This window comes from Mirounga angustirostris, unplaced genomic scaffold, assembly GCF_029215605.1.
Source record: "Mirounga angustirostris isolate CCGP_5_RB_7025 unplaced genomic scaffold, mMirAng1.0.hap1 SCAF_5, whole genome shotgun sequence".
Lineage (NCBI taxonomy): Eukaryota > Metazoa > Chordata > Mammalia > Carnivora > Phocidae > Mirounga > Mirounga angustirostris.
The window spans coordinates 136528303-136555471 of NW_026991713.1; the positions used below are offsets into that span (position 1 = coordinate 136528303).

At 43.5% G+C, this 27169-nt stretch overlaps 1 protein-coding gene across 10 annotated transcripts in view; it reads left to right on the forward strand.

Moving 5' to 3' along the window:
- Positions 1-8595: 8595 nt before the first annotated feature.
- The window catches only part of PITRM1 (pitrilysin metallopeptidase 1), a 44096-nt gene continuing 25522 nt past the window's right edge, over positions 8596-27169 (forward strand). Inside the window, exons 1-11 of one of the 10 annotated variants that reach the window (XM_045874493.2) lie at positions 8596-8694; positions 11031-11130; positions 12984-13108; positions 13418-13569; positions 14134-14248; positions 14323-14419; positions 15586-15746; positions 24544-24670; positions 24944-25032; positions 25834-25962; positions 26537-26650. In XM_045874493.2, the coding sequence (XP_045730449.1) occupies positions 8642-8694; positions 11031-11130; positions 12984-13108; positions 13418-13569; positions 14134-14248; positions 14323-14419; positions 15586-15746; positions 24544-24670; positions 24944-25032; positions 25834-25962; positions 26537-26650 (1262 nt within the window). In that variant the 5' untranslated portion in view covers positions 8596-8641. The other 9 variants (XM_045874494.2, XM_045874495.2, XM_064592143.1 and 6 more) reach the window with 9 other exon arrangements.

Genomic DNA, 27169 nt, shown 5'->3' on the forward strand with positions numbered 1-27169 from the left:
GTTTGGAAACAACTTGACCATTTTTTATGATCTGTATTTTTCTTAGAGATTCGTAAAAATTGTTTGTATGCTAAGGCCTTTTCCTGCCATGTGATTTGGAATTCTTGGCGGGGGGGGAGGGGGGTTGGTCTTTTGAATTTTTAACAATACTTTTGTTGTGCACATATTTTTAAATTTTATACTGACAAATGAACCAGGTTTTTAAAAAAAATTATTTATTTATTTATGCATTTATTTGAGACAGAGTGCACACCCCGCTGAGCACATGGGGGGCAGGGGCGGGGGTGGGCAGAGGGAGAGGGACAAGCAGACTCCACAATGAGCGCAAAGCCCGACAGGCCTCCATCCCATGACCCTGAGCTAAATCAAGAGTTGGATACCCAACTGACCAAACCACTCAGGTGCCCCAAATCAGTGTTGTTGTTGTTTTTTAATGGATTCTGGATTTTTATATCATACATATAAATAATTCCTAAATTGTGTTTTAAATTCATCCATCTTTCTTTTATGTTTTTATGAACTCATTTTATATTAAACTCATTGACCTATCTGAAATCTCTTTTGGTGTAAAAAATGGGTCTGTATTGAACTGTTTTGTCGCAACATCATTTCTTACATAATCATCATTTACTCAGTGATTTAAAATGCTTCCTTTATCATGGATGAAAATTCCATATGTTCTGTTGTCTGCCTCTGGACACAGTATCTGGTGTCCCTGAGATCAGTCTGTCTGCTCCCTCTTAATAGTCAACTGTGCTGGTTTCCTGGGGCCACCGAAACAAGCACCACAGACCTGGGCTCAAACAATAGACCTTTGTTGTCTCCCAGTTCTGGAGGCCGGGAGTCTGAGATCCAGGCGTGGGCAGGGCTGGTGTCTACCGAGGCCTCTCTCCTGGGCATGCGGACGCTGTCTTGTTCTCCCGACCCTCCATGTCCTCACATAATCTTCCCTCTCTGCAAGTCTGTGTCCTCATCTCCTCTCCTTATAGGGATACCAGTCAGATTGGATTAGGACCGGTCCTAGTGACCTCATTTTACCTTAATCACCTCCATAAAAAACCCATCACCAAATGAAGTCCCATTCTGAAGATCTGAGGATTACTGGGAGTTAGGGCTTCAGCACAGGAGTTTGGTTGAGAAACAATTCAGCTCATGACATCATCTTATAACCTGAGATAAAAGATGGTTTCAGGTGAAAGATAAAATCAGTTAGAAAATAAATGCCTATCTGTTTGAATCATGATGACTCAGGTTATCCACCGTCTGCCTTCAAAGCTTTGCTAATGATCATGAATGGACATCCCAACATTTAATTTATCTGGAAATATATCAGACAGGTACACAAATTTAGAAAGGAGTCTGTGAGTCAGAAGGTGCAGAATGCAGACATCTGCTTCCAGCTTGTCCATTAAGCCCAGAGCTCTACCTACATACCGCACATGTGTGGTGGCGCTGGGGGTGGGGGCAGGATAGAAATGAGTACTAACTGAGTACTAACATGTGATGTGCAGGGTCCCTCAGGAGCCCATGCCTTTCTCTCATCCAATTCCTGATTCTTAGTTCTCTCTCCCCTTGGATTCAGATTTAATATTTGAGTTGAGACCTTCCCAACTTTGTGTTTTCAAACTCAGTTCCCCTAAAGACACTTTCGTTAGAAATGGGACCAGTCCTGCATTAGAATGGGACCAGTCCTGCGCTTCCCACTACACACCAGCCGTGGGGATAACAGGGCCAATTCTCACCCATCATGTCCACTCTGGCACAAATTTATTTGGCTCCTGACCTAAAAAGATCCTCATTGTTTTCTCAAGAAGTGTATTTCAACAAGGAGATGACGCCTTTATTATAAATGTTATCAATAAAGGAGTAATTTTCAAGATCAATATGTCGAAAGATGTGTTGAAATGAACCTACTTTAAAGATATGGTCTCTGAATTTAAAAAAGAACCAATTCAGAAGTAACAAAAACAGCTTTTCTCCCATTGAGCTTTATGCTGTATAAATATGCTCTTGCTCTCGCCTCTGGCTTGTTTCCACTAAAAAGACATTTCATTAATGAATATTTATTTCACTGCCACATATAATAATGCATAAGAATACTAAATAAATGTTCTCATGGGCATTTTTTCCCTTCCTCCCTCCTCTGATATGTAGCCATTTGTTCTTTCTCTAACTGACAGGTATTTGTTTCAAAACTCCAAAAAGTGATGTCTGGAAATCCAATTATAGTATTCATTTTCTTCTATTTCTGGCATGTCAAAATTCCTTTTTCAAACAAATAAGCTAGAATATGGTAGCATGTTTTGCTGAAAAGACCAACAATTCGCCATAAAACTTAACATTTGTTCTGTGAAATAGTGGTTTTGATCAGTAAGTGGAACTCAAGGAAGAAGCTCAGGGGGAAAGCCCAAGGGCTGTAGGTGGGGAAGGCAATGGATAGCCATAGACTTCCTCTTTTTAGGTTATAAACCTGACAATTGTATTCTAAAGTATCAACAGCAGATTAGTAAGATACTAATTTTAACACTATAGCACAAACATAAATATTTTATTTTGAAAGATCCTTCTAGCATTTCATAATACAGGAAGTTGACTTATTTTAACATGGTGGTGGGGCCAAATAATGGCCCCCAAGTATGTCCACATCCTAATCCCTGGAACCTGTGAATATGTTAGGGTACATGGCAAAGAGGATGTAAGATAGCAGATGGAATTAAGGTTGCCAATCAGATGATCTTAAAATAAAGAAATTATCTTGGACGATCTGGATGGGACCAGCATAATTACAAGGGTCCTTAACTAGGACAGCGCAAGGCAGAAGCAACAGATATAGAGAAATGGCATCAGGAGAAAGACTGGACCAGCCATTGCTGGCTTTGAAGTTGGAAGAAGGGTCCATGAGCCAAGGAATGTGGGCAGCCTCCCAAAGCTGGAAAAGGCAAGAAAACATATTCTTCTTGAAGTCTCCGGGGAAAGGGCAGACCTTTGCTCTTCTTTTAGCCCAGGGAGACCTGTACTTCGGACCTCCGGAACTGTGAGATAATTAACTCATGTTGTTTTAAGTCAGAAAATGTGTGGTAATTTGTTGTAGCATCAATGGGAAATAAATACAAACACGTCACATTGTTTATTAATTCCCCATTTGGGGAAAGTCCAATGTGTCCCATTCTCCAGTAAGGCTTCTCTGAGCCATCATTTGCTGGTAAAATCTTTGCCTTTGCCCTCCAGAGGGCACTGCTTGCGACAACACGGTAATTTCCTACTTATTTTTCTGCAACCTATGCTAGACCAAAAGTTCCATAAAAGTGGGGACTATGTCTTTAATCTCTGCCTGAAAAGCTAGTTTCTAAACTTTTACCCAAATTTTGGCCACAGCTAAGTAGCTTATCCTAAGAGTCCGATAAATATTTATTCAACCAGAGTGATAATGGACCCCATTGTACTCCTGCCTGGAAACCAGTTACAAACGTATTATAAAGTGTTTTCAGTTTTATAATGTAACCCATGACCACAGAGCAGATAAAGGGTCAAACTCAGAGCCTGGACCTGAATATTGTAACCAGCCTACTGAGCTGTGGGTTAGTTACACCAGGAACCAAGTCATTCACAAGGAAACAGTAGCATTTGGGTTGCAGATAAAACATCAGAAACAGACAAAACAGAATGTAAGCAATGGCTAGCCTTGGAGAAGAAACATTTGAAGAAAATGAACTTTGGCTTTGGAAGTCCCCAGAGTTTTATTTTCCTTCTTCATTTTATCCTTTCAACCTAGTGATGACACCCTGTCCTCATAGCCTTCCACCCACTACTCAATAAAAGTCATTCTGTCTCAGTGTGAATTTAGGTGAATGAGTATTTGCATTTTAAGCATTTTGCTCAATTTGGAACACAAGTCTGTCTCCTGCTAAAGTATTTCAGGCAGCAGTAAATATGTGCTAAGGACAAGATGCAGGTGGAGTCCTTTCTTTGCCTGGACTCCAATTCTAAATTTGCACCTTGAGGGGGGTCCAGTCTAACGATTTATTCTGTAGTCATTTTAATCTTGAGGATTTCTCTGTTTACAGGAAGCAGAAACAAAATTCAAATCATGTGTATTAAAAGCAGAAGTGAAAAAGCCCTTTGAAGAAATATAATATCACTATGGCCTTGGGGTAGGTGCAGAATGCTTTGAACCAGCAATTCAATTTTTCCCATATAAATTACAAGAGTCATTGAGTCTGTTCTCCAGTGACCTCCTTCTAGGTGCCTATTCCTGGCTTTCTTTATATTCCTTTAGAATCTTTGACTCTCTCAGTGCTAATATTAACACACTGTCTTATTTCTTATAGCTTTTTATAGACTTATAAAAGTCCTTAATAATAGGACTCGTCTTAATATCTGCTAATATAAGTTTCCCACACTGTCCTTCTTCAAAATTTCTTAGCCTGTTCTTGAATCTTTTATCCTTCATCTGTATTTTAGGATCATTTTGTGCTCCTAATCTGTTGGGATTTTTATTGGGATTGCATTGCATTTTTTTTTTTTTTTTGCAAAGAAATGACATCTTTATCTTACTGTTTCCTATCTATGAATATAGACTATCTTGCCATCTATTTAGACTTCATAAATTCCTTTCATTAAAATGTTGTTAGGTCCATAATTAAAATCTCCTTTTGACTTGTTCCACTCAAATGGGAGTATATTTTTCCCACTCAATGAGAGTTTCAGCCCACATCTAGCTCTTTTTTTCTTACTGATTTGTGCTATATATGTATGAAAAATAATGCATACCACTATTTTTACTATCTGTGTAGTATTTAGTTATATGAATGTGTTATATTTTATTTAATAAAACTCTTCTTGGTAGACTTTAATGTTTTTCAATATTTGCTATAGTCAAAAATGCTGCAAAGAACATTGTTACTTATACATCATTGTGCCCTGTGAGAATAGAGCTGTAGGGTAATTCTCACAAGGTGAAATTTCTGCTAAAGAGTACTCTCACTTAAAATTTGTATAAATAGTGCCAAAGTGCTTTCCAAAAGGTAAATATAGAGAGTAGCACATAGTCCTCAGAGCATAAAAGTACCTGATCTCCGTAACTTCACTAGCCTCACTGGTCTTAGATTTTATCAAACCATTATATCTGATAGATAATGTAATATCCCATTGTTATTTTAATGTACTTTTTCTTCAATTATGATTAATCCTGGATTTTTTCCACATATATATATAAATTTGTAAGGTCTTTCAAAATTATTATTACTAGTATTATTAAAGGCGCATTAACCAAGAGGAATCTCAACATCTTACATTTTCTGAAACAACTGTTCGAAACATCTGAAGTCAAAGTACATTCAAGTGAAGAGCTTCTCTCCATCAAAGGTGGGTATCAGACAACATACCTAGAAGCAGAAATGAAACCAAAATCTGTCAAATTAATGTGAAATTTTTTTTTTAAGATTTTATTTATTTATTTATTTATTTGAGACAGAGAGAATGAGAGAGACAGAGAGCACACGAGAGGGGGGAGGGTCAGAGGGAGAAGCAGGCTCTCTGCCGAGCAGGGAGCCCGATGCGGGACTCGATCCCGGGACTCCAGGATCATGACCTGAGCTGAAGGCAGTCGCTTAACCAACTGAGCCACCCAGGCGCCCTAATGTGAATTTTTTAATGGGTCATTTTAAGCAGACAGAAAAAAGAAAGCTGAAGGCTGGCGTTGATGCTGTACCAATGTCACAATTAAGACCCGAGATAACACAACTGTGGAATCTTAGGGTTGAAAGTCGACTTGCAGAAAATCACGGGCCTGTTTTTCTGAGTTCAAAAGAAGATGAAAGGCTCTTATTCAAAATCCAGGTGGCAGAGTTCAGGTTGGCACATAGGTGACCCACAATATATTTTTGTTGAATGAAAAACAATGAAGGAGCACTAGCACTGGAGTCTAGGCTTTAGGATGGGGATTTCTCCTTCTTCCATGTCATTAGCAGTGTTTGTTGATCTTTTATACATTTCTATAATTTTATAACTTCAACATTGGAGGCACTGAGCTAATCCCTCACCTTGCATGTCCAACAGTCATCAGTTGTGGTTTATGATAGACTCAGGAATAAAGGATTTCCAAAAAGTATGCGTTATGTCAATGACGTGCAATCCTGGGAAACAACGCACTTTGTATTTTTCCTCGAGAGGTGAAAGAACCTTGACGTTTCTGTATTCATTGGCTGGGGTGGCCATCAAGAAGTACCACAAACTGGATGGTTTAGAACAATAGAAATTCATTGTCTCATAGATCTGGAGGCCGGAAGTCCAAGATCGAGGTATGGGCAGATGGTTTGTTCTGAGGCTGTGACAGGGAATCTGCTCCATGCTTCTGGTGTACCAGCAATCCTCGGTGCTCTTCGGTGTATAGAAGTATAGTATAGAAGTATCACCCTGATCTTTGCCTTCATCATCACATGGCCTCCTGCATGTGCCAGAGGGCCCAAATATCCCCTTTCTATAAGGACACTGCTGAAGTCCTAATGACTTCATTCTAATTTCATTTCCTTTATAAAGACCCTACTTTCAAATGAGGTCACAACATATCTTTCTGGGGAGATGTGATCCAATCCGTAACCCTCAAATACTCACTCGGTTGCTTTTCTACATCCCAGACAGCACCTATTCTGATCGATGCTTATCTGACTAAAACAGTGTTTCATTATGACATTGGATGTGTTTTTGAAACATAGGATATTCCATAGACAATTTTTAATTTTTAACTTCTACATTGCAATGATTTTTTAATATACATCGAGATTACATACGAGTGTTAAAATTATATTGAGTGCTGTTCAAAACAGTTATATATAAATTGTGTGTGTGTGTGTGTGTGTGTGTGTGTGTGTGTAGGTAGCCATCAATGAGGTTGTATGCTGTGGGAACATACCAGTAAGTGACAATTACTGGATTTATATAGCATCTATCCTTCATAGAAATCAAAATACTCTAACTTCTGGTGCTCATTTCCCTAAACACTCTCAGTAGGGTTAATAATATCCAACTGTCCCTGCAGGATCACAGAGATGCTGTGGTGACTCAGCAACATTTATCACCCAGATTCCCCAAGGAAGAAAGGTTTATGCAGGGAGCATGTTTGTATTAGTGACTTCTTATCATCACCTCTGTTTGTTCTGGTTCAGGTGGTTTCTCCTCTGGATAAAGAGGTACTCAGTTACCTGCAGAGTCCATGGCACCGTGGAGAGTTTTTTGGAGACTTTTAGTGGCTTGTCAATGCACTATTACCCTCTCCATCGCTGCCACAGCATTTATATTTTCAGACAGATGGCACCTGTCTACTTAGAAGCCTTTCTTTAGAGTCCAGAAGCAGGGGCGGGGAGATTTGAGTCCATCTGCACGAGAGGGCCAGGGGGAAGGAATGAGGGAGAAAGAGAAGAGAGGAGGCCATGGCTCTGAGAATCTGCAGACAGACGTAGGGCCGGACTTACCCCACCGCTGCAGTGCCCAGGTGTGGTTAATCCCAGATGCCCTTCCACCCCACAGGCGCAGTGCGACCCACCCGCATGATTTGCCCTCCTGGAGCCTATCTGTGCGTTTCAAGAAGGGCACGTGGGTACTTTGGTCAGCTTAGAAGTGCGGAGTCTTCCGAGACATGAAATGCAGGTAGGGAAAGCGGTGAGTCAAAACACCCTTGCAGGTGCTTTGAGCTGTCCTACGATTCCCTGGGGACATTCTGAGCGGGACCATTCATAAGGAGGGTGACATCATGGCATCCTGACCCTGGAAACCGTCTGGTGCAGTCCTCGGACCATTTCCCAAGCCCCGTAGCCAGGGGCTGAGGCACTTAGCGGGCCCCCAGCTGGACGTCCTTTACTCTCACTTAACTACCGGAGAACTGCAGACAGAGCTGTGAGCACGCACAGGTGCAGGCTCACGACCTCCTTCAGGAGACCAATGTCCCCACAAAGCCCTGAGAAACAGGTAGCTCACCTGGCCAGCCTGAGTGCGCCCTACAACCTGTGCAACCCACCTCACCTGCGCAGGCCCGCCCCTTGCCTTCATAGTCCCGCCCTCCCCCCGAAGTCCCCGCCTCTCCCTGCGAAGGCCAGCCCCTCGCTCGCTCAGTCCCCGCCCCTCGCTCTCACAGTCCCCGCCCCTTGCCTTCACAGTCCCCGCCCCGCCCGGCGCAGGCCCGCCCCTCCGCTCAGTCCCGCCCTCTCCTGCTCAGTCCCCGCCCCTCGCCTACACAGTCTCCGCTCCTCGCCTTCACAGTCCCCGCCCCTCCCCTGCGCAGGCCCGCCCCCTATCGCTCACGCCCCTCCCCATGCACGCCCCGGACTCTGCCCTCTGCTGCGCCCCCGCCGGGCTCCGCCCCTCTCCGTTCCAGCCCCGGGCTCCGCACGCAAGCCCCGCCCCCGCCATTCTCGTGGGCTCCAAGGCCCGCGACACTCCTCCGCCTATTGCCCCGCCCACCCCGCGCCCCGCGGCCTCCGAGTCCTGCCCCGCCGCATCAGGAGCCCACCCTTTTCCTCGCCAGCCTATTGGAGAGAGCGCCACCGTGCCCGCTGACCAATGAGAGTCGCGGCCGATGCGTCACGCCCCCGCGCCGTGCGTCTGGGTAAGTAAAGCTTCGACGGGGACCTGGTGCGGGTCACTAGCCATGTGGCGCTGCGGCCGGAGGCTTCCTTGCTTCCTGAGGCGGCTGAATGGCGGGTGAGACACGGGCAGGAGCGAGAGAAGTCGGAGAGGAAGGAGGCGAGAGCGAAAGGCGGCAGGGGCGGTCCCGGCGTGGGGGAGAACCCGGGGCCTCCAGGGTCTTGTCCCGGCCCGGCGGTGCCGCACCACAGCTCCCTGTTCTGGGGCTCCCGGACCCCGACGCCCCTCGCCCGGGGAGCCTTGCAGAGCCTGGGTGAGGGACGGTGCAGTGGGTCCCCCTCACATCGCATCCCCCCGCCAAAGGAAAGGAGTTCCGGGCCAGTTGTCAGGGTTGGGAGCCGCGCCAGGAAAGCCTGCGGGTAAAGCGGGTCGAGGCCCGAGGAGCCCCCGTGCCCCTGGGACCTCAGGCGATCCCAGAGTGGGTGGCCTTGTGTGCGGATTGTCAGGGCTTTTGAAGTGAAAATGGTCATTGATGTGGATTTTAATACGTGTAATTAAGGTAATCGCCAGCTTGTGGTTCTCATTAACATGATTGCTCCCATGTCTTCGACTTGTGAGCAGGGAGCCCTCAAGACACCCGAGGCTTCCACACGAAGTGCTTTTAAACTGCAGTGTTCTTAATAAAATTGGAGCTTCCAGAAATTGAAGTTTTTTAAAATGACTAGATTTATGAAAAAAAGATACAATCCAGCCTTGAATGATCACGCTCTATGAGTTTGTAGATAAGTTTTGTTTCATGCTAATTCACAAAACCTTGTTTATTTTATGGGGCAGTTTAGCTGTTAGCCCATATGAAAAAGCCCGGGGTGTTCGTTTTTGGGTTCCCAGGTGGTGTGTTTGAATTCGGCAGCAGGGGCATTATTCATGTGTGTGGTTGGGTACCAGGAAGTATATGGGGGAAAGCCCATGTTGCCTCAGGCTTTTTCTGCATTTTCAGCATGAGCATTTATTTTGGGGGGTTGTGTTCTTGATGGTAAAAAACATCTTAAAATCCTCGATTCCATACTTCTAAAATTAGCTAGGTCAGTAAGGAAAGTGTTGGCTGATGATCGCACATCTTCATAATGTTACCTGATAACGACTGAATCAGTGTTTTTTTTTCTGTTTCTGTATGTATCTTCTTCAAAAGAAATATTTTTTGTGAGATATAATAATGTAGAAAATTCTTTAAAGCATATAATACAGTTGAGAGGGAAAATATTTAAAAATAGTGTCACCGTTACCCAGATTAAGGTTACCCCTAAATGATTGGCCCTCTCTCCCTCTTAGATATGATCTCTCTCCTGGTTTGTTTCCTTGCTTTATAGATCTATGTATATATGTAAGAGTAAGTAAGCTCCAGAGATACAGCAGCTGCAGGAGTCAATGGATCAACAGTTTCTTTTCCCCCATATCCCCACCCACCTCTCTGGTAACAGTTTGTTCTCCGCAGTTAAGAGTCTGTTTCTTGATTCGCCTCTCTTTTTTCCCCTTTGCTCGTTTGTTTCTTATTACACATATGAGTGACATCATATGGCCTTTGTCTTTCTCTGACTCATTTCACTTAGCATAATACTGCCTAGCTCCATCCGTATTGTTGGTTTTTCTTTATATTTTTACCATCTACATGTATTCGTACAACACAGTAGGATGATACTGTGTCTAGCCTTTGTAATTTTTTTTTTTTTTTTTTGGTTTAGAATTATGTGACCCACATTTTTGTTAGTGTGGTTGTAGTCCATCCATATTCATGGCTAAGCTTATTTCATGTATTGAATAGTCCCCAATTTATCCATTCTGATGATGGATGTCCTGGTTGGTGGAGTTTGGAACTCTTAGGAATGGTGCCAACATAAAGGGTGTGTGCTGGTACATGATGAGTATAAGTTCTCCAGGACACACATACGGAGGTGAATAGTTGCTAATTTAAATGATGCCAAATGTTTTTCGGGAATTGTTACTATTTGCACACCTAGTTGCAGTTTAGGCAGTCCTGACAATGATAGATTTCTTACTTTTTACCAGTTTCATAGATGCGTAATGGGAGTTATTGCGATACTGTGTACTGAGATGGAAAAAGTCAGTTTAACATGAGAGTTGTTTTTTATACAGGTAAGGAAAATTGGTTACATAATTATAGTTATTCATGAGCATTTACATATAAAAGGCTTGGAACATGCAATTATTAGTTGATATGAAGCTTTAGCTGAGTAGAGATAAAGATAATAAAATTGAAAGAACTAAAGAATCCAGAAATCAGTTTTCTGGAATCTGTTTGTAAGGTGTAAGGTTTAATTTTTATTTGAAATGTTTTGATGACGTGAAAATGTTTTCGTGATGTTGCTGAATTACGGTAGCCGCACAGTTGTCCTGCAGGAGCAGCTAACCTTGGTCCCTTTCCTCCCGTGGATCAGTGCCGGCCCCCGAGCGTGGAGGAGGACGGGCACCAGCGCTTGTGAGAGAGCTCGGCAGCACGAGGTGGGAGAGCAGATCCACGGGTTCACCGTAAGCCAGGTGTGCACGGCCCAGCTTGTTGCACAGCCCAGACCCCAGGGGGAGCTGGCGTCTCTGTCCCTGCCCTGGTTCCTCCCTGTTTCACAGTGGGGTCTACTGAGTGGAGTTTGCAAGTGAAAGAATTTCCTGATTCTTAAATAAGGGATCCCCAGTCCCTTCCCTCAACCCAGCCCCTTGAAGCCTAATGTCTCTAGATTTGGAGTCACACACACACTGATGTTTGTGCATCCACACATGCGACTGTTCACTGTGCTCAGACTGCCCCACATCTGTGTGGGTCACGTTTTCCTAGCACATGAGTTTGCTCCACCCACAAAAACTTGGTTTTTGAGCCATCTGAGTAAAGAGATCGTGGGCCTGTACGTTCACAGTGTTTTTTTCTTTTAACGCAGTAACTGAAAAATATGCTTTTCACATCACTGACTGGCCCAGTTGGCTTCATGCTGTGGGTAACACTTGTACCAGACTCAAAAGGCAGGCAGCTCACAGTCCAGAAGGATACAAGTGCGGCTGCAGTACGAGGGGGAACGTGATGAGACCAAGAGGAAGACGGGAGGAGAGGGTGCTCTGCTGGAGGGGCATGGGGACAGGTTCACGGAGAATGGAGGGGTATGTAAGTGGAAGACGGAGGGCTGGATGTGCCCATGGTGGTAGTTCCAGGCAGGGTTCTGGGGGGCCAGTTAACTTGAGGGAGGGGCTCACGACAGTGGGTGAGAGCATGTGTGAGGTCCCTAAAGGCCATGCAGAGGAGCTTGGATGTAGAATAGTGACTGTTAAGGAGGACCTCAGAGTTCTGTTTCTGTATTTTTTAAGTGTTACAGAAACTTCTGATAAAACAATGATCCTTGTTTGAGGAGTAGTTCCCGTGAAAGAGGTTTGGAGGCAGACAGTTCACTGAACTGATTTTAAATGCGTAGATCATCTCTTACAAAGTAAGTTCTTAGATATAGATAATTTAATACTTGTAAACTAAGCCGGCATCACAGGCCTCTTCAAGTAATGTTTGCGTGGAAGGCCCCCACAGCACGCTCGGGACACCTGAGTTCTAACCTCTGCCCTGCTGGTAGCTTGCTGTGTAAGCACAGACAGTTTACCTTCACAGCCTCTGAAAAGTGGTGATAAATGGTGTGGCTATCGTAGTGATGCGCTATTGTGATTGAAAGGGAGAGGCCCCTGGCATGGTTGGACCATATAACACTTTCTAAGGTGCCAACAACCACGGGAACTTTTGGGAGGCTTACATGGCTAGGAGACTGCCGTCCTCGGGGTCAGGATGTGTTTGTTTTTATTGGAGGTGATTTGGACCCTCCCACTAGGAGCAGGTAACTGGTGATACCCCAGCGCACCCCTGGGAATTCCTCAGAACTGCATAAACCAGATGAGGCACAGTTCAGTCCCAGGCTATGGCCCACTCCAGCATTTACCTCCCAGCGGGGCCATTCTGAGCATTCCTGCCATGATGTGTATAAAAGGAAGCCAACTGCAGGCATCGTAGGCGAGAGCAGGACTCCTTCAGTGTAGCCTGGTGTGAGAGATGGGGTCTGCATCCCTGTCTGACCATCCCTCTGAGTCTCAGCGTTTCCATCTGCAGATGGGGGTGAGGATCCCTTCCTCAAAGGGTTCCCCGGGCACTATTCAGAAAAGTCTAGCAGATAGTAAGCATGCAAAAAGAAAAGGCGCCTAGGATGGTCAGGTACATAGGTCTTACTTGGCTCGTTTGTGAGATTCAGGGTTTGAACAAGGTGGTTTCTGATGAGCCTCCAGTCCCGACTGTTGCCTGATGACACAGGCCAGGTCCTGCAGTATAACCATACCTGTGCCGAACGCCTTCCCATCTGAGTTTACCTGTCCAGTATTTCTTGTTCATTCAGGTAACGGCCATCCCTGAACTGTCCCTGACCGCAGTGAAGCTCAGCCATGACAGCACAGGAGCAGAATACTTGCACTTGGCCAGAGAAGACACCAACAACTTGTTCAGGTGCGTGGGGGCATCGTGAGAGCACGTTCCACCGAGAATGTCTGCCATACGTTACATAGTTTAAAATCCTCGTTCACCCAGGTTTTATTTTTATAGACTGTATCCTGAAAACCGAAGGAAAAGGTGAAATGAGTTTATGTCCTCAGCTGCCTAGAGTAAAAGCTCAGAGTCTGAATTAGTGGTTTTCTAGGTTGTCGTCGGAGACCGTGTTGGTGAGCGGTTGGGTGGTCCGAGTGGTCATACGTGCAGTCACGGCCGTAGCCGTGCCCTCCGCCTGAGCCTTGGGCTTGCTTCTCTTGTCTTGCGCAGCGTGCAGTTCCGCACCACGCCCATGGACAGCACCGGCGTCCCGCACGTGCTGGAGCATACCGTCTTGTGCGGCTCTCGCAAATACCCGTGCAGAGATCCCTTCTTCAAGATGCTCAATCGCTCGCTGTCCACGTTCATGAACGCTTTCACAGGTGAGCAGGCATCCACGGCCGAACCATGCGGGGTCCCCTCCTTGCGGCGGGGGGTGAGGCTGGCAGCCTGTAGACCAGAGCACACACACCGTCCTCTGGTCTGCTGCAAAGCTGCTGGAAGCGGAATCCTTTAGGAAAGCCACATTGTGGTCGCATTATAAAAACTGTAGTTTTAGGGAAAAGGCATATCTGACATTTTTCTGGAAAAGGTCAAAATATTCTTTTGGAGATGTTGCTATAAAATTTGAGCTCGGTGGCATATGTGAATATGGCAGTGGTGGTGTTTGAGTTGATTTCTAGGAACTCGGGCAGCACGTGGGCTTCTGCTGGGCGCAGAGAAGTGCCCAGGCCTCCAGGTAAGCGGTGTGCTGTGTCCGCATCCTGCGGGTCAGGCCCTCAGTGTAGACGTGTGAGGTCATGGCTGGCTGTGCCCCTTCCGCCCGCCCCCAGCCAGGCCTGCCCGGGACAGTAAGGGCTCAGGGTGGGGGGCTGGGGGTGGGGCTGGAAGTGGCACATTCCTGTGGGAATCTGTCGAATTTTTAAAATCTTTTCATTTATACCCAGCTAGCGACTATACTCTGTACCCATTTTCCACACAAAATCCCAAGGACTTCCAGAATCTCCTATCTGTGTATTTGGATGCAGCCTTTTTCCCATGCTTGCGGGAACTAGATTTCTGGTACGTAATGATTAATTAATTTAGACTTTAGTATTGGAGTCATTATCATTGTGTAATTACTTACCGTTATTTAGGCAGGAAGGATGGCGACTAGAACATGAGAATCCGAAGGACCCCCAGACACCCTTGACCTTTAAAGGAGTCGTCTTTAATGAAATGAAGGGAGTATTTGTGAGTTTTTTTTTCCTTTTTAAAACTGTTCCGGTGATCTTTCTGTGTAAAATATCGGGATGTAAAAGGGTCTGGAAGACAGTGGACGTTCTCTTATATCATTTGATGCACTTCTCATGTGGGACTTGTTGGACTAGCCGGGGGACAGTGCAGTGAGCACCAGCCATAGGACAATAGAGGACCACGCTCCCGATTTTCTAGGGCCCTTGTGGCAGCAAGCAGCTCTTGAGCTGTGGGGTGGGACCCCTGGTTTGTGGTCTGCAGGAGGTCTGTCAGATGAAAGCTGCATGACAGTGATAAGAACTTGTCTTTTTTTCTCATTCGGGAGTTTCCCCAAGCCTGCATTACATGTTTTGAAATAGTTTATAGGATACAGAAGCAGATAGAGTCTAGCTGTCTCTCATTAAGCCAGACATTAAGGAGATTTGCAAAATGTGCAAAACAGTGCTATTTTTCTCAGTGATATTTCTGCTTTGTTCTGAGAAAGTTTTCCAAAAAAATATTTGATAACATGTACTGATGGGTTAAGATAATGAGTGAATAAGTAACCTTTTAAAATGTCTCAGCTTTAATTTCTAACACAGAAAAATTATGTGTACACACACACTCTTGTGTAATCAGGAAACCCACATCATCAAAAGGTCTTTGGGGTCCTCATTGATTTTTAGGAGTATGAAGGATCTTGAGACTGGGCAGTTTGAGAACCTCTCCTCTGGGCCCATCCTCCCAGCCCCTCTGACTTTGGAGTCCTGCTCTGACAAATGGGGCTACTTGATTCGGGCCTCATTTCTTCCAGCACCTTCTGGAAACTCAAGTTACAGTCACAGCTCTTGCTCCAGAAGCCAATGGGACCCCTTCCTGCAGCTCATGGGCAGGGACCCTTGTGATTCTTTCCTTGGTTCGCACGTCCCTCCCTTGGCCCTCAGCTGTGCCTTTGCTGGTGGCCCATGCACACTGCAGAGTGTTTTTTCTTGCGAGACCCCTGATCTTTGGGTCCTGTGTGGAGATTGTGAATGAGTTGCATGCTTTGTTAGGATCTGCATGGACCGCCTTGTTTACCACTGCGACAGTTTGAATTGCTCCCAGAATGTGATTAATTTGCTGCATTGTAACATAACACTGGGTGTTATTTTTCACACACTTATATATTTTTTTTAAATTTGAAGACAGACAACGAGAAGATATTCTCGCAGCACCTTCAGAACCGACTCCTGCCTGACCACACGTACTCGGTGATCTCCGGGGGCCATCCGTTGTGCATCCCAGACCTCACGTGGGAGCAGCTTAAACAGTTCCATGCTACCCATTACCACCCCAGTAATGCTAGGTAATTTCATTTTTATAGTTTAATTAATGGTGGGTTGATTAAGAGTAGACTCATTTGCATACACTAAATGACATGGCTTCTCTCACATTTGGCGAAGAATTGTTTGTGAAGAACTGTATAAATTTAGAGGATTCTTCACAATGGATTGCCTCTCTCTTTTGTGGATGCTCATTCTGAACGTCTATAGCAAGAATTTACGTGCCCAGCATGATGGTGACACCACCTCATGAAGGAGGAGCCGTATGCTGTCACGCTCCCTCCCTGTGCCTCAGCTTTCTGATGTTTAACACGGGAGTGCAGGCTACTGTCCCCTCCTGAGGCTGACCTGGGACCCGGAGAGCTTGCAGCCCCTGCCAGGGAAGTGCTCCCGAAATGGTGGTTGCCCTTCACTAAACCTGGGATACTTGCTTTGTGACCCAATTGCTTGTTTAAGATGTTAATAGTAGTAAAACACCAGTATGTGTATTTATAAATCAAACACTGATGGAAAATCATATTTTCAAGATTACTTTAAATGTAAAAGAATTTAAATTTTGGTTATGAAAACTTTCAAGCATACAGAAAAATATAGAGCCTAGAATAATGAACTTTATACACATACCACATAATATTCTTTGTCAACATATTTTAAAGGAGATTACAGTCATCATGATGGTTTACCTCTAATATTTAAATTTATGACCCTGAAACATAAAGATATTTTGGGACATAGTACTATATTCACATTTAACAAACACTTGCGTGAAAGCACCTACTACTTATTCCAAATCCAGATTTTCCGCTAGTACCCAAAATATATGTTTGAGCCAAATGAGGCCCATATATTCTGTGTAAAGCTCTGTTTTTCTCCCTGTAGACACAGGCCATCTGCTGGATTGGTTTGCTGGCAACTTTGATTTATTTACTTATTTTTTTTATGCTCAAATTGTTTCAGCTGTGTCCCAGGGGAATTCCTTTAAGCTCGTCTTATGTCTTCTTAGTTTTCAGTAACTAGTTTCTGTGCCCCCCAAATCCAGGCTCCTTCTGCTCCAGATCTGTAGCTACTTCTTTCCAAGGAGTCCTCCAACCAAGTGGAGACAGGCATTTAGAGGGTCTCCCTGGACGCCAGGGATGCTACTTGTTATTGGAGTGCCACTCTAAACCATTGAGCGGACATTTTTAAAGGATCTTTAAGATATTAGCTCCCAAAGTCAGATGTGTTTATTTTATTGGGATATAATTGACATATAGCATTGTATTAGCCTTAGGTGTACAACAAAATGATTTGGGTCATGCATATACCGTGAATTGATCACCACAATAAATCCAGGTAACATTATCACTGCACATAGTTACAAATGGTTTTTTCTTATGATGAGAACTGTTAAGATCTGTTCTCTTCGCAACTTTTAAATATAAGATACACTATTGTTAACTACAGTCAGCATGCTGTACATTATGTCCTCATGACTTACTCATCTTACAACTAGAACCTTGGACCCCTTCTACAGATTTCATCCACCCCCTGCCTTGGCAACCACCAATCTATTTTCTGTATCTATGAGTCTTAGCTCAGACAACAGCGTATTAAAGGAAAAAGAAATCAGCTGTGTCATTGTACCCTTTTTCCCCTGGATGGATAAATGTGTTGTCTTAAAAACATGTAATCTGAAATTTGTAGCCTAAGATTGAATTTTGTGAAGTTCTTAATTTGTCAGTGGTAGATGGATTACTATCTTCCTGTAGCTAAGACCATCAAATATTTTAACATATCAGTTACTTTGTTTTTGAAACACCTTTATAGTACATTTAAAATAAAGAGCAACTTGTGGCAGATTTACACTTAATTAATCACTTTTGCATGATTTGTATTTTTTATAAAAAGGGTCAAAGCCTCTATCTGGTCTTTGTAGTCAAAGTAAGTGAACAGAAGGACACCTGGGTGACTCAGTCAGTTAAGTGTCTGCCTCTGACTCAGGTCGTGGTCCCAAGGTCCTGGCATTGAGCCCAACGTTGGGCTCCCTGCTCAGCGAGGAATCTCCTTGAGGATTTCCTTTCCCTCTGCCCCCCCCCTCCCCCGGAGGGCACTCTCACTCTCAAATCTTAAAAAAAAGGGAACAGAATGTATTTCTATACAAACTTCATTTCAATATGGGAACAGTTTTATTATTAGGTGCTATGTATGTGTACCTTCTATTTTTTTTTTTTTTTTTTTAAGATTTTATTAGAGAACACTGGCAGGGTAGGGAAGGGCAGAGCGAGAAGCAGACTCCCCGCTGAGCAGGGCACCTGATGTGGGGCTTGATCCCAGGACCCTGAGATGATGACCTGAGCCAAAGTCAAATGCTTAACCAACTGAGCCACCTAGGTGCCCCAGCGTACCTTCCATTTTTAAGTTTTATTGTAATTCTACTGTAGTTAACATACAGTGTTATATTAGTTTCAGGTGTAAAGTATCTTCATTCAGCACTTCCATATATTATTCAGGGCTCATCAAGATTCCCCATCACCTATTTCCCCCGTTGTCCCCACCACGTTCCCTCTGGTAACCATCAGTGTGTTCTCTAGAGTTAAGATTGTTTTTTTCAGTTTGTCTCTTTTTTTTTTTCCCTTTGTTCATTTGTTTTCCTAAATTCCACATGAGTGAAATCATATGGTATTTGTCTTTCTCTGACTGACTTATTTCACTTAGCATAATACTCTCTAGCTTCATCCATGTCAGAGCAAATGGCAAGATTTCATTCTTTTTTATGGCTGAGTAATATTCCATTGTACGTATATACCGTATCTTCTTTATTGAATCATCTGTAGTTGGACACTTGGGCTGTTTCTGTATCTAGGTTATTGTAAATAATGCTGCAATAAACACGGGTATGTACACAGTGGCTGCACCAGCTTGCATTCCCACCAACAGTGTAAGAAGGTTCCCCTTTCTCCACATCCTCGCCAACATCTGTTGTTTCTTGTGTTGTTGATTTTAGCCATTCTGACACGTGTGAGGTGGTATCTCATTGTGGTTTTGATTTGGATTTCCATGATGATCAGTGATGTTGAACATCTTTTCATGTGTCTGTTGGCCATCTGGATGTCTTCTTTGGAGAACTGTCTGTTCATGTCTTCTGCCTGTTTTTTAATTGGATTACTTGGGGTTCTTTGGTGTTGAGTTGTAGAAGTTCTTTATTTAGGATATTCACCCTTTATCAGAGATGTCATTTACAAATATCTTCTCCCATTCTTTTTCCGCATTGAGTATGATGTTAGCTGTGGGTTTTTCATATATGGCTTTTATTATGTTGAGGTGTCTTAGTTTTGTTGACTGTTTCCTTTACTGTGCAGATGTTTTTTATTTTGGTGTAGTCCCAGGAGTTTAATTTTCCTTTTATTTCCCTTGCCTCAGGTGACCTATCTAGAAAGAAATTGTTACAGCCCATCTCAGATGGATTTCTGCCTGTGCTCTCTTCTAGGATTTTTATGTTTCAGGCCTGACATTTCAATCCTAAGTCCAATTTATTTTTGTGTATGGTTTAAGAAAGTGGTCCACTATCATTCTTTTGCATGTTGCTGTTCAGTTTTCCCAATGCCATTTATTAAAGATACTGTCTTTTTCCCATTGTATATTCTTTCCTGCAGTGTTGAAGATTAATTGACCATATGATCATGGGTTCATTTCTGGGTGTTCTATTTTGTTCCATTGATTTATGTGTCTTTTTGTAACAGTACCATACTATTTTGATTACTAAAGCTTTGTAGTATATCTTGAAATCTTGGTATTGTGGCTTTGTTCTTATTCAACATTGCTTTGGCTCTTGGGGTTCTTTTGTGGTTCAATACAAATTTTAGGATTGTTTGTTGTAGTTCTGTGGAAAATGGTGTTGGTATTTTGATAGGGATTGCATTAAATCTGTAGATTGCTTTGGGTAGTTTTAACAGTATTGGTTCTTCCAACCTGTGAGCATAGAATAGCTTTCCATTTGTGTCAACTTTGATTTCTTTCATCAGTGTTTTATAGTTTTCAGTGTCCGGGTCTTTCATCTCTTTGATTAAGTATATTCCTAGGTATTTTTTTTTTATTTTTGGTGCAATTGTGAATAGGATTGTTTTCTTAATTTCTCTTTCAGCTACTTCATTATTAGGGTATAGAAATGCAACGGATTTCTGTATGTTGATTTGTATCCTGCAATCTTAACTGAATTAATTCAGTTCTAGTACTTTTTTGGTGGAGTCTTTAGGGTTTTCTATATATAATGTCATCTACAGATAGTGAAAGTTTTAGTTCTTCCTTACCAACTTGGATGCCTTTTATTCCTTTTTCTTGTCTGAGTGCTGTGGCCAGGACTTCCAGTACTATGTTGAATAAAAGGGTAAGAGTGGACATTCCTGTCGTGTTCCTGACCAGTGGGGAAAGCTCTCAGTTTTCCCCCATTGAGTATGATGTTAGCTGTGGGTTTTTCATATATGGCTTTTATTATGTTGACGTGTTTCCTTTAAACCTACTTTGTTGAGGGTTTTTATCATGAATGGATGTTGTACTTTGTCAGATGCTTTTTATGCGTCTTTTGAAATGATCGTAAGGTTTTTATCCATTCTCTTATTGATGCAGTGTAGCATGTTGATTCACTTGTGCATATTGAACCATCTTTGCATCCTGGGAATACATCCCACTTGATCGCGGTGAATGATTTTTTAAGTATATTGTTAGATTCAGATTGTTAATGTTTTGTTGAGGATTTTTGTATCTATGTTCATCAGAGATGATGGCTGTAGTTCTCTTTGTGTGTGTGTGGGATCTTTATCTGGTTATGGTATCAGGGTAATGCTAGCCTCATAGAATGAATTTGCAAGTTTTCCTTCCTCTTCTATTTTTTGGAAAAGTTTGAGAAGAATAGGTATTAACTCTGCTTTAAATGTTTCATAGAATTCACCTGTGAGGCCGATTGGTCCTGGACTTTTGTTTATTGGGAGTTTTTTGATTACTGATTCAATTTTGTTTCTGCTTATGGGTCTGTTCAAATGTTCTCTTTCTTCCTGATTCAGTTTTGGGTTTATATGATTCTAGGAATGTATCCATTTCTTCTAGGTTGTCCAGTTTGTTGGCATATAGTTTTTCATGATATCCTTTTATAAATGTTTGTATTTCTGTGGTGTTGGTGGTTACTTCTCCTCTTTCATTAGTGTTTTTGTTTATTTGGGTCCTCTTCCCCCCCCCTTTTTTTTCCCATGAGCCTGGCTAGAGGTTTATCAATTTTGTTAATCTTTTCAAAGAACCAGCTCCTGGTTTCATCTGTTCTATTTTTTTTAATTTCTGTATCACTTACTTGTGCTCTCATCTTAATTATTTCCTTCCTTCTGCGGGTTTGGAGTTTTCCTTGTTATTTTTCTAGCTCGTTTTAGGTGTAAGGTTAGGTTGCTTGAGGTTTACCTTCTTGAGGTAGGCCTGTATTGCAATAAACTTCCCTCTTAAAAACATTTGCTGAATCCCAAAGATTTTGGACTGTTGTGTTTTCATTTTCATTTGTTTCCATGTATTTTTTAATTTCCTCTTTGATTTCTTGGTTGACCCATTCATTGTGTAGTAGCGTGTTATTTAATCTCCATGTATTTGTGGTCTTTCCAGATTTTTTCTTATAATTTCTAATTTCATAGTGTTGTGGTCAGAAAAGATGCATGGTATGACTTTGATCTTTTTGAATTTGTGGAGACCTGTTTTGTGGCCTAACATGTAATCTATTCTGGAGAATGTTCTACATGCACTTGAAAAGAATGTGTTTCTGTTTTAGGGTGGAATGTTCTGAATGTATCTGTTAAGTCCATCTGGTCCATGTGTCATTCAAAGCCATTGTTTCTTTGTTGATTTCCTGTTTAGATGATCTGTCCAATGATGTAAATGGGGTGTTAAAATCCCCTGTTATTATTGTATTATTGATTAGTTCCTTTATATTTGTTATTAACTGTGTTATATATTTGGGTGCTCTGTGTTGAGTTCATAAGTATTTGTAATTGTTGTATCTTCCTGTTGGATTGATCCCTTTATGATTATATAGTGTCCTTCTTTGTCTCTTGTTGCAGTTTTTGTTTTAAAGTTTATTTCATCCAATGTAAATATTGCTAAGCCAGCTTTCTTTTCACTTCTGTTTGCATGAGAAATGTTTTCCATCCCTTCCCTTTCAGTCTGCAGGTGTCTTTAGGTCTGAGGTGAGTCTCTTGTAGGCAGCATATGGATAGGTCTTGTGTTTTGTTTTTTTTACCAGTCACCCTGTGTGTTTTGATTGGAGCATTTAGTCCATTTACATTCAAAGTAGTTATTGATACATATGTACTTATTGCCATTTTGTTACTTGTATTAGGGTTATTTTTCTGGTTTTTCTCTCTCTTCCTTGCTCTCTTCTTTTGCCATAAATTTTTTAGTGCCATACTTAAATTCTTTTCTGTGTTTTTTCTTTTTTTTTCTTCATATCTGTTACTGGGTTTTGATATGTGGTTACCATTAGGTTTGTATATAACCTCTTCTGCACATAGCAGTCTCTATTTAGTTGATGGTTGCTTAAATTTGACCCCGTTCTTTACACCCCGCTGCCCATGTTTTAGGTTATAGTGTCATACTTTACATCCTTTTATGTTGAGAGACCCTTGATTGGTTTTTACAGATATACTTATTTTTACTGCTTTTGTGTGTCCTCCTTTTTTTACTCTTACTAATGGTCTTCCCTTTCAACTTAGAGTCCCCATTAACATTTCTTGTAGGGCTTTTTTACTGGTCATAAACTTATTTAACTTTTGTTTGTCTGAGAAGCTCTTCATCTCACCTTCTATTCTGAATGACAGCTTTCTGGATACAGTGTTCTTGGCTGCAGATTTTCCCATTTAGCACTTTGATATGACATGCCACTCCTTCAGGCCTGCAGTGTTTCTGTTGAAAAACCCACTAATAGCCTCCTTGGGTTTCCCTTTTACATAACTTTCTTCTTTTTCTGCTTTTATAATTCTCTTTATCACTGATTTTTGCCATTTTAATTACTATGTGTCTTGATGTAGACCTCACTGGGTTGATTTTTTGTGGGGCGTTGGACACTCTCTGCCTCCTGTATCTGGATGTCTGTTAACTTGCCTGGATTAGGGGAGTTTTCAGTTGTTATTTCTTCACATAAATTTTCTACCCTCTTTTCTCTGGAATCCATATAATGCAAATGTTATTATGCAAGTCTTGTAATTTTGCATAATTTTTTTTCTGTCACCTGCTCAGCTTGATTAATTTCCATTGTTCTGTCGTCCAGGTTGCTGATTCGTTCTGCTTCCTGCAGTCTGCAATTTGTTCTGTCTGGTGTATCTTTAATTTCAGTTACTGTGTTCTTCATCTCTCATTGGTTCTGTTTTATCTCTTTATGGGTCTTCTGCTCTTTTCTCGAGTCCAGTGAGTATCTTTATGATCATCACTTTAAATTCTCTATCAGGCATATGACGTATCTCTGTTGTGCTTAGGTCTCTTGCTCTGGTTTTGTCCTGTGTTTCCATTTCGACCTTACTCCTCTGTCCCCTCATTTGTCTGGCTCTCAGCGTCTGTTTCTGTGCGTCAGGAAAGTCAGCCGTTTCCCCTGCTCTTGAGCGTAGTGGGCAGTGTGCAGTTTTCACAAGGTGGCGCTGGTCCTCTGCCAGAGGAGAAGCACTGCCACCGGGGAGACTGGAGTCTGGTGGGGCGATCTGCAAAGTGCACGTGCTCAGGGCATGCCGTTCTAACAAGGGGTGTGTGTGTGTGTCCTCAGCTGGAGGTGACTGGCCGCCACCACCACCGGGACTGAGGTCCTGCAGAATGTGTGTTTTGGGAGAGACATGGTTTTGGCCAGGGGTGCCCTGGTCCTCTGTGGGAGGGGACCCACAGCCCTGGGACTGAGGCAGGCCTGGCTGCAGGGGGGAGGCATGGAAGCAGGTGAAGTCATGAGTTGCTGGTTGGTTCCCGCGGGTGGCCGCCCTTCTGCTGAGGTGCAGGGTTGGGAAGTGGTGCCTGCCAGCTCCTCTGTTGCTGGAGGAGTCTCCCATGACCTTGTCCCTCTGGGACACTCTGAGGTAGTCAACCACTCTCCTTGCTTTATGCCCCTGTCTTTTTCAAACTGCTGCTTCTGTGCTGTATCTCCACTGGCTGTTCACTGTGCTCTGCAGGGACTCAGTTTCCCAGCACCCTCCAGGTTCTCCCAGAACGGAGCCTGCTGATTTTTTTTTTTTAAAGATTTTCTTTATTTATTCATGAGAGACAGAGGGAGTCTGAGGCAGAGGGAGAAGCAGGCTCCCCACAGAGCAGGGAGCCCGATGTGGGACTCGATCCCAGGATCATGACCTGAGCCGAAGGCAGTCTCTTAACCAACTGAACCACCCAGGCGCCCGAGCCTGCTGATTTTTAAAGTTGCAGGTTGAAATCCCACTGGTTGTAAGAACTCGTGAAATTCAGCCCCTCTGGTCTTCAAAGCCAAATGTTAAGGGGATTTATGTTCTGTGTGGGCTCCCTGGTGTGACCCTTTGCTTCCCGCCCGCAGGTCCCTTCCTCCAGCAGACAGTCCCATGGTCTGTTTAGCTCCCTCAGCAACTCTGCCCTTCCCACCCTCTCCAGTGTGGTCTCTTCTCTACATTTAGTTGTGGAGTTTGTTCTGCTGGTGTTTGGGTTGTTTTCCGGATTATTTACTCTAATGGAACTTTTACCTAGTTGTATCCGTGGGATGAGGTGAGTTTAGTTTCCTACTCTGTGTACCTTCTATTTTCTACAAAAAGGCACCTCTGTTGATTTCTCATCTTTTAAACTAAGATAGACTAATATATTCTCTGAACATTTCAGGTTCTTCACTTATGGCAATTTTCCATTAGAACAGCATCTGAAACAAATTCACGAAGAAGCCCTGAGTAAATTTGAGAAAATTGAGCCAAACACTGCAGTGCCAGCTCAGAAGCCTTGGGATAAGCCAGTAAGTGCCCCATCCGGAGCGTAGGCGGTGTTTTTACCTACTAAATACACTGACGTGAAGAGTCAGACTGTGTATCAGTAATAAGATTTTCAAATGTTGTGGCCTCTGACTTGAATGTAAGACCTTCTTTACCCTAAGGCATGGTTACTTGTTTGAAAAAGAAAATTTAGCAAAGAGCATCTCTTGGACCCCTTTATACCTATGGTGACTTACTCTATTTAAACCCAGTCATTCGTACTCTGTACCTACTTAAAGCATCACATCGTTTTACAGAGAGAATTCCATATAACATGTGGCCCGGACTCACTGGCTGCAGGTTCCTCTAAACAAACAACCGTTGGGGTCAGCTTCCTCTTACCAGAGTAAGTGTCCGTTGTGAAGTGGGACAAGCGCAGCTTAGACAGGTTGGAGGCAAACTCTCCACATTAAATGGCTCAATGGTGAGGATTTAGGAGTTGAGCAGCTGTTGGATGGCCGGGAAGACGCTAACAACATCTGGGGTGGTTTGGGGGTAATTGCCTTTAGTAGCTACCCAGAAAAAAAAGTAACTTCTTACCGCATTTTAAAGCTTATTTCTGGGGAGAAAACAGGCTCGGACATCAGTTGTTAACATTTCTGGGGGTGGGATGCCATTGAGCATGAGGAGAGCACAGTGAACACTGGCTTCAAAACAAGGTACCACCCATGGAGCTCTGTCATCGTAGAGATGTGGTCACTGCGGGCACGTGGGCAGGCAGGTGTCCTCAGCTGTGCGGCGGCAGGTTTGGCTGCCCTTGGTGGCCGTGCTGCTCGACCGACTGCCCCATCTCCTCACTGTTCTTGTCTGTGTGTGGACAGCACACTTGTAATTGAGATGACACAGGTCAGAGTCCTTGGTGCGCTGTGATGGGATGACATTTGATCTGCAGCCAAGTCAGCTTGATGGTTCGGGACTCCAAAATAGTCTAGTTTATGAGAGCTTTACAGACTAAAAAACAGTTTACTTTCTTTTATCCATATAACTTAAAAGTTAAAATGCAAGCATTTGTAGAACATCTGCTTCTTTGGAAATAAAAGTGTTGATTTAGTAGTGATTTTAATGGTTTTGAAAATATTTATGAAGGCCAACAGTTTCCCTTTTTCTCTCCCCCTCTACCCCCCACCCTCCCCGTTTTTAAATGAAGCATCACTGATACGTTTGAAGCCTTCACGTTAAACCTTCTGTCTTCACTCTTGATCAGTGGACCCAACTCCCCCTTCTACAAAGCCTTAATTGAATCTGGACTTGGCACAGATTTTTCTCCTGATGTTGGGTAAGTTTCATTATCTGATCAGATCAGTGGTGTTTGCATTTGGGGCCAGTTTTGACATTTGACCGTATCTGGACACGTTTTTGGTGCTCACAACCCTGGCGGGGGGGGGGGGGAGGTTATTAGCATCTGCTGGGAGGAGTGAGGGATGGAGAATGTTCGATATCCCACAGTCATAGGATGGTTCCGCTGCTGCCCCAGCACAGAACTGTGCATGAGAACACTAGTCCAGTACAGCTGTTTTCTATCCCTTGGAGGGCACATTTGGGAAAAGAAAAAAGAAAGATAGCTTGACCAAGACCTCAGAATGGTGTACGGCTGCCCACTTTCAACGCCAGGTTGAAATATTTTTTCAAATCTTAAGATTTTGTAAAGCTCAGCCGTTTCATTTCTAGATTTAATTTTGCCATAACTCTAGTTTAACTCCTCATAACTCCTCAGTTATATCTGAGGACTGCTTCAGTGGGCTTTTTCTTGGAAGACTTGGGAGGTTGGAGTGTCCATAGTTCTGTTCTCCAGAGTATTGGATCTCTTAAGTTGTCGGAATTCTGCCGTGTGACCCACTTGTGTATTGTAGATACAACGGCTACACACGGGAGGCCTACTTCAGTGTGGGCCTGCAGGGGATCGCGGAGCAGGACACCCATGCCGTTCGGGACATCATTGACAGGACAATCGAGGAAGTCATCGAGTGCGTGTGGCTTGCACTCTGCAGTCCCGACACCATCCTCACACTCTCCTCACACCGTCCTCACACGATCCTCACACGATCCTCACACTGTCCTCACAGTGTCCTCACACTCTCCTCACATCGTCCTCACAGTGTCTTCACACCGTCCTCACAGTGTCCTCACACTCTCCTCATAACCGTCCTCACAGTGTCCTTACACTGTCCTCACAGTATCCTCACACCCTCCTCACACCCTCCTCACACCCTCCTCACACCTTCCTCACACCTTCCTCACACCGTCCTCACACTCTTCTCACACCGTCTCACACCGTCTTCACACCATCCTCACACCGTCCTCAGTGTCCTCACACTTTCCTCACACTGTCCTCACGGTGTCCACACACCATCCTCAGTGTCCTCACACCGTCCTCAGTGTCCTCACACTCTCTTCATACTGTCCTCAGTGTCCACACACCATCCTCACAGTGTCCTCACACCGTCTTCACATTCCTCACTCTCCTCACACCGTCCTCACACCAT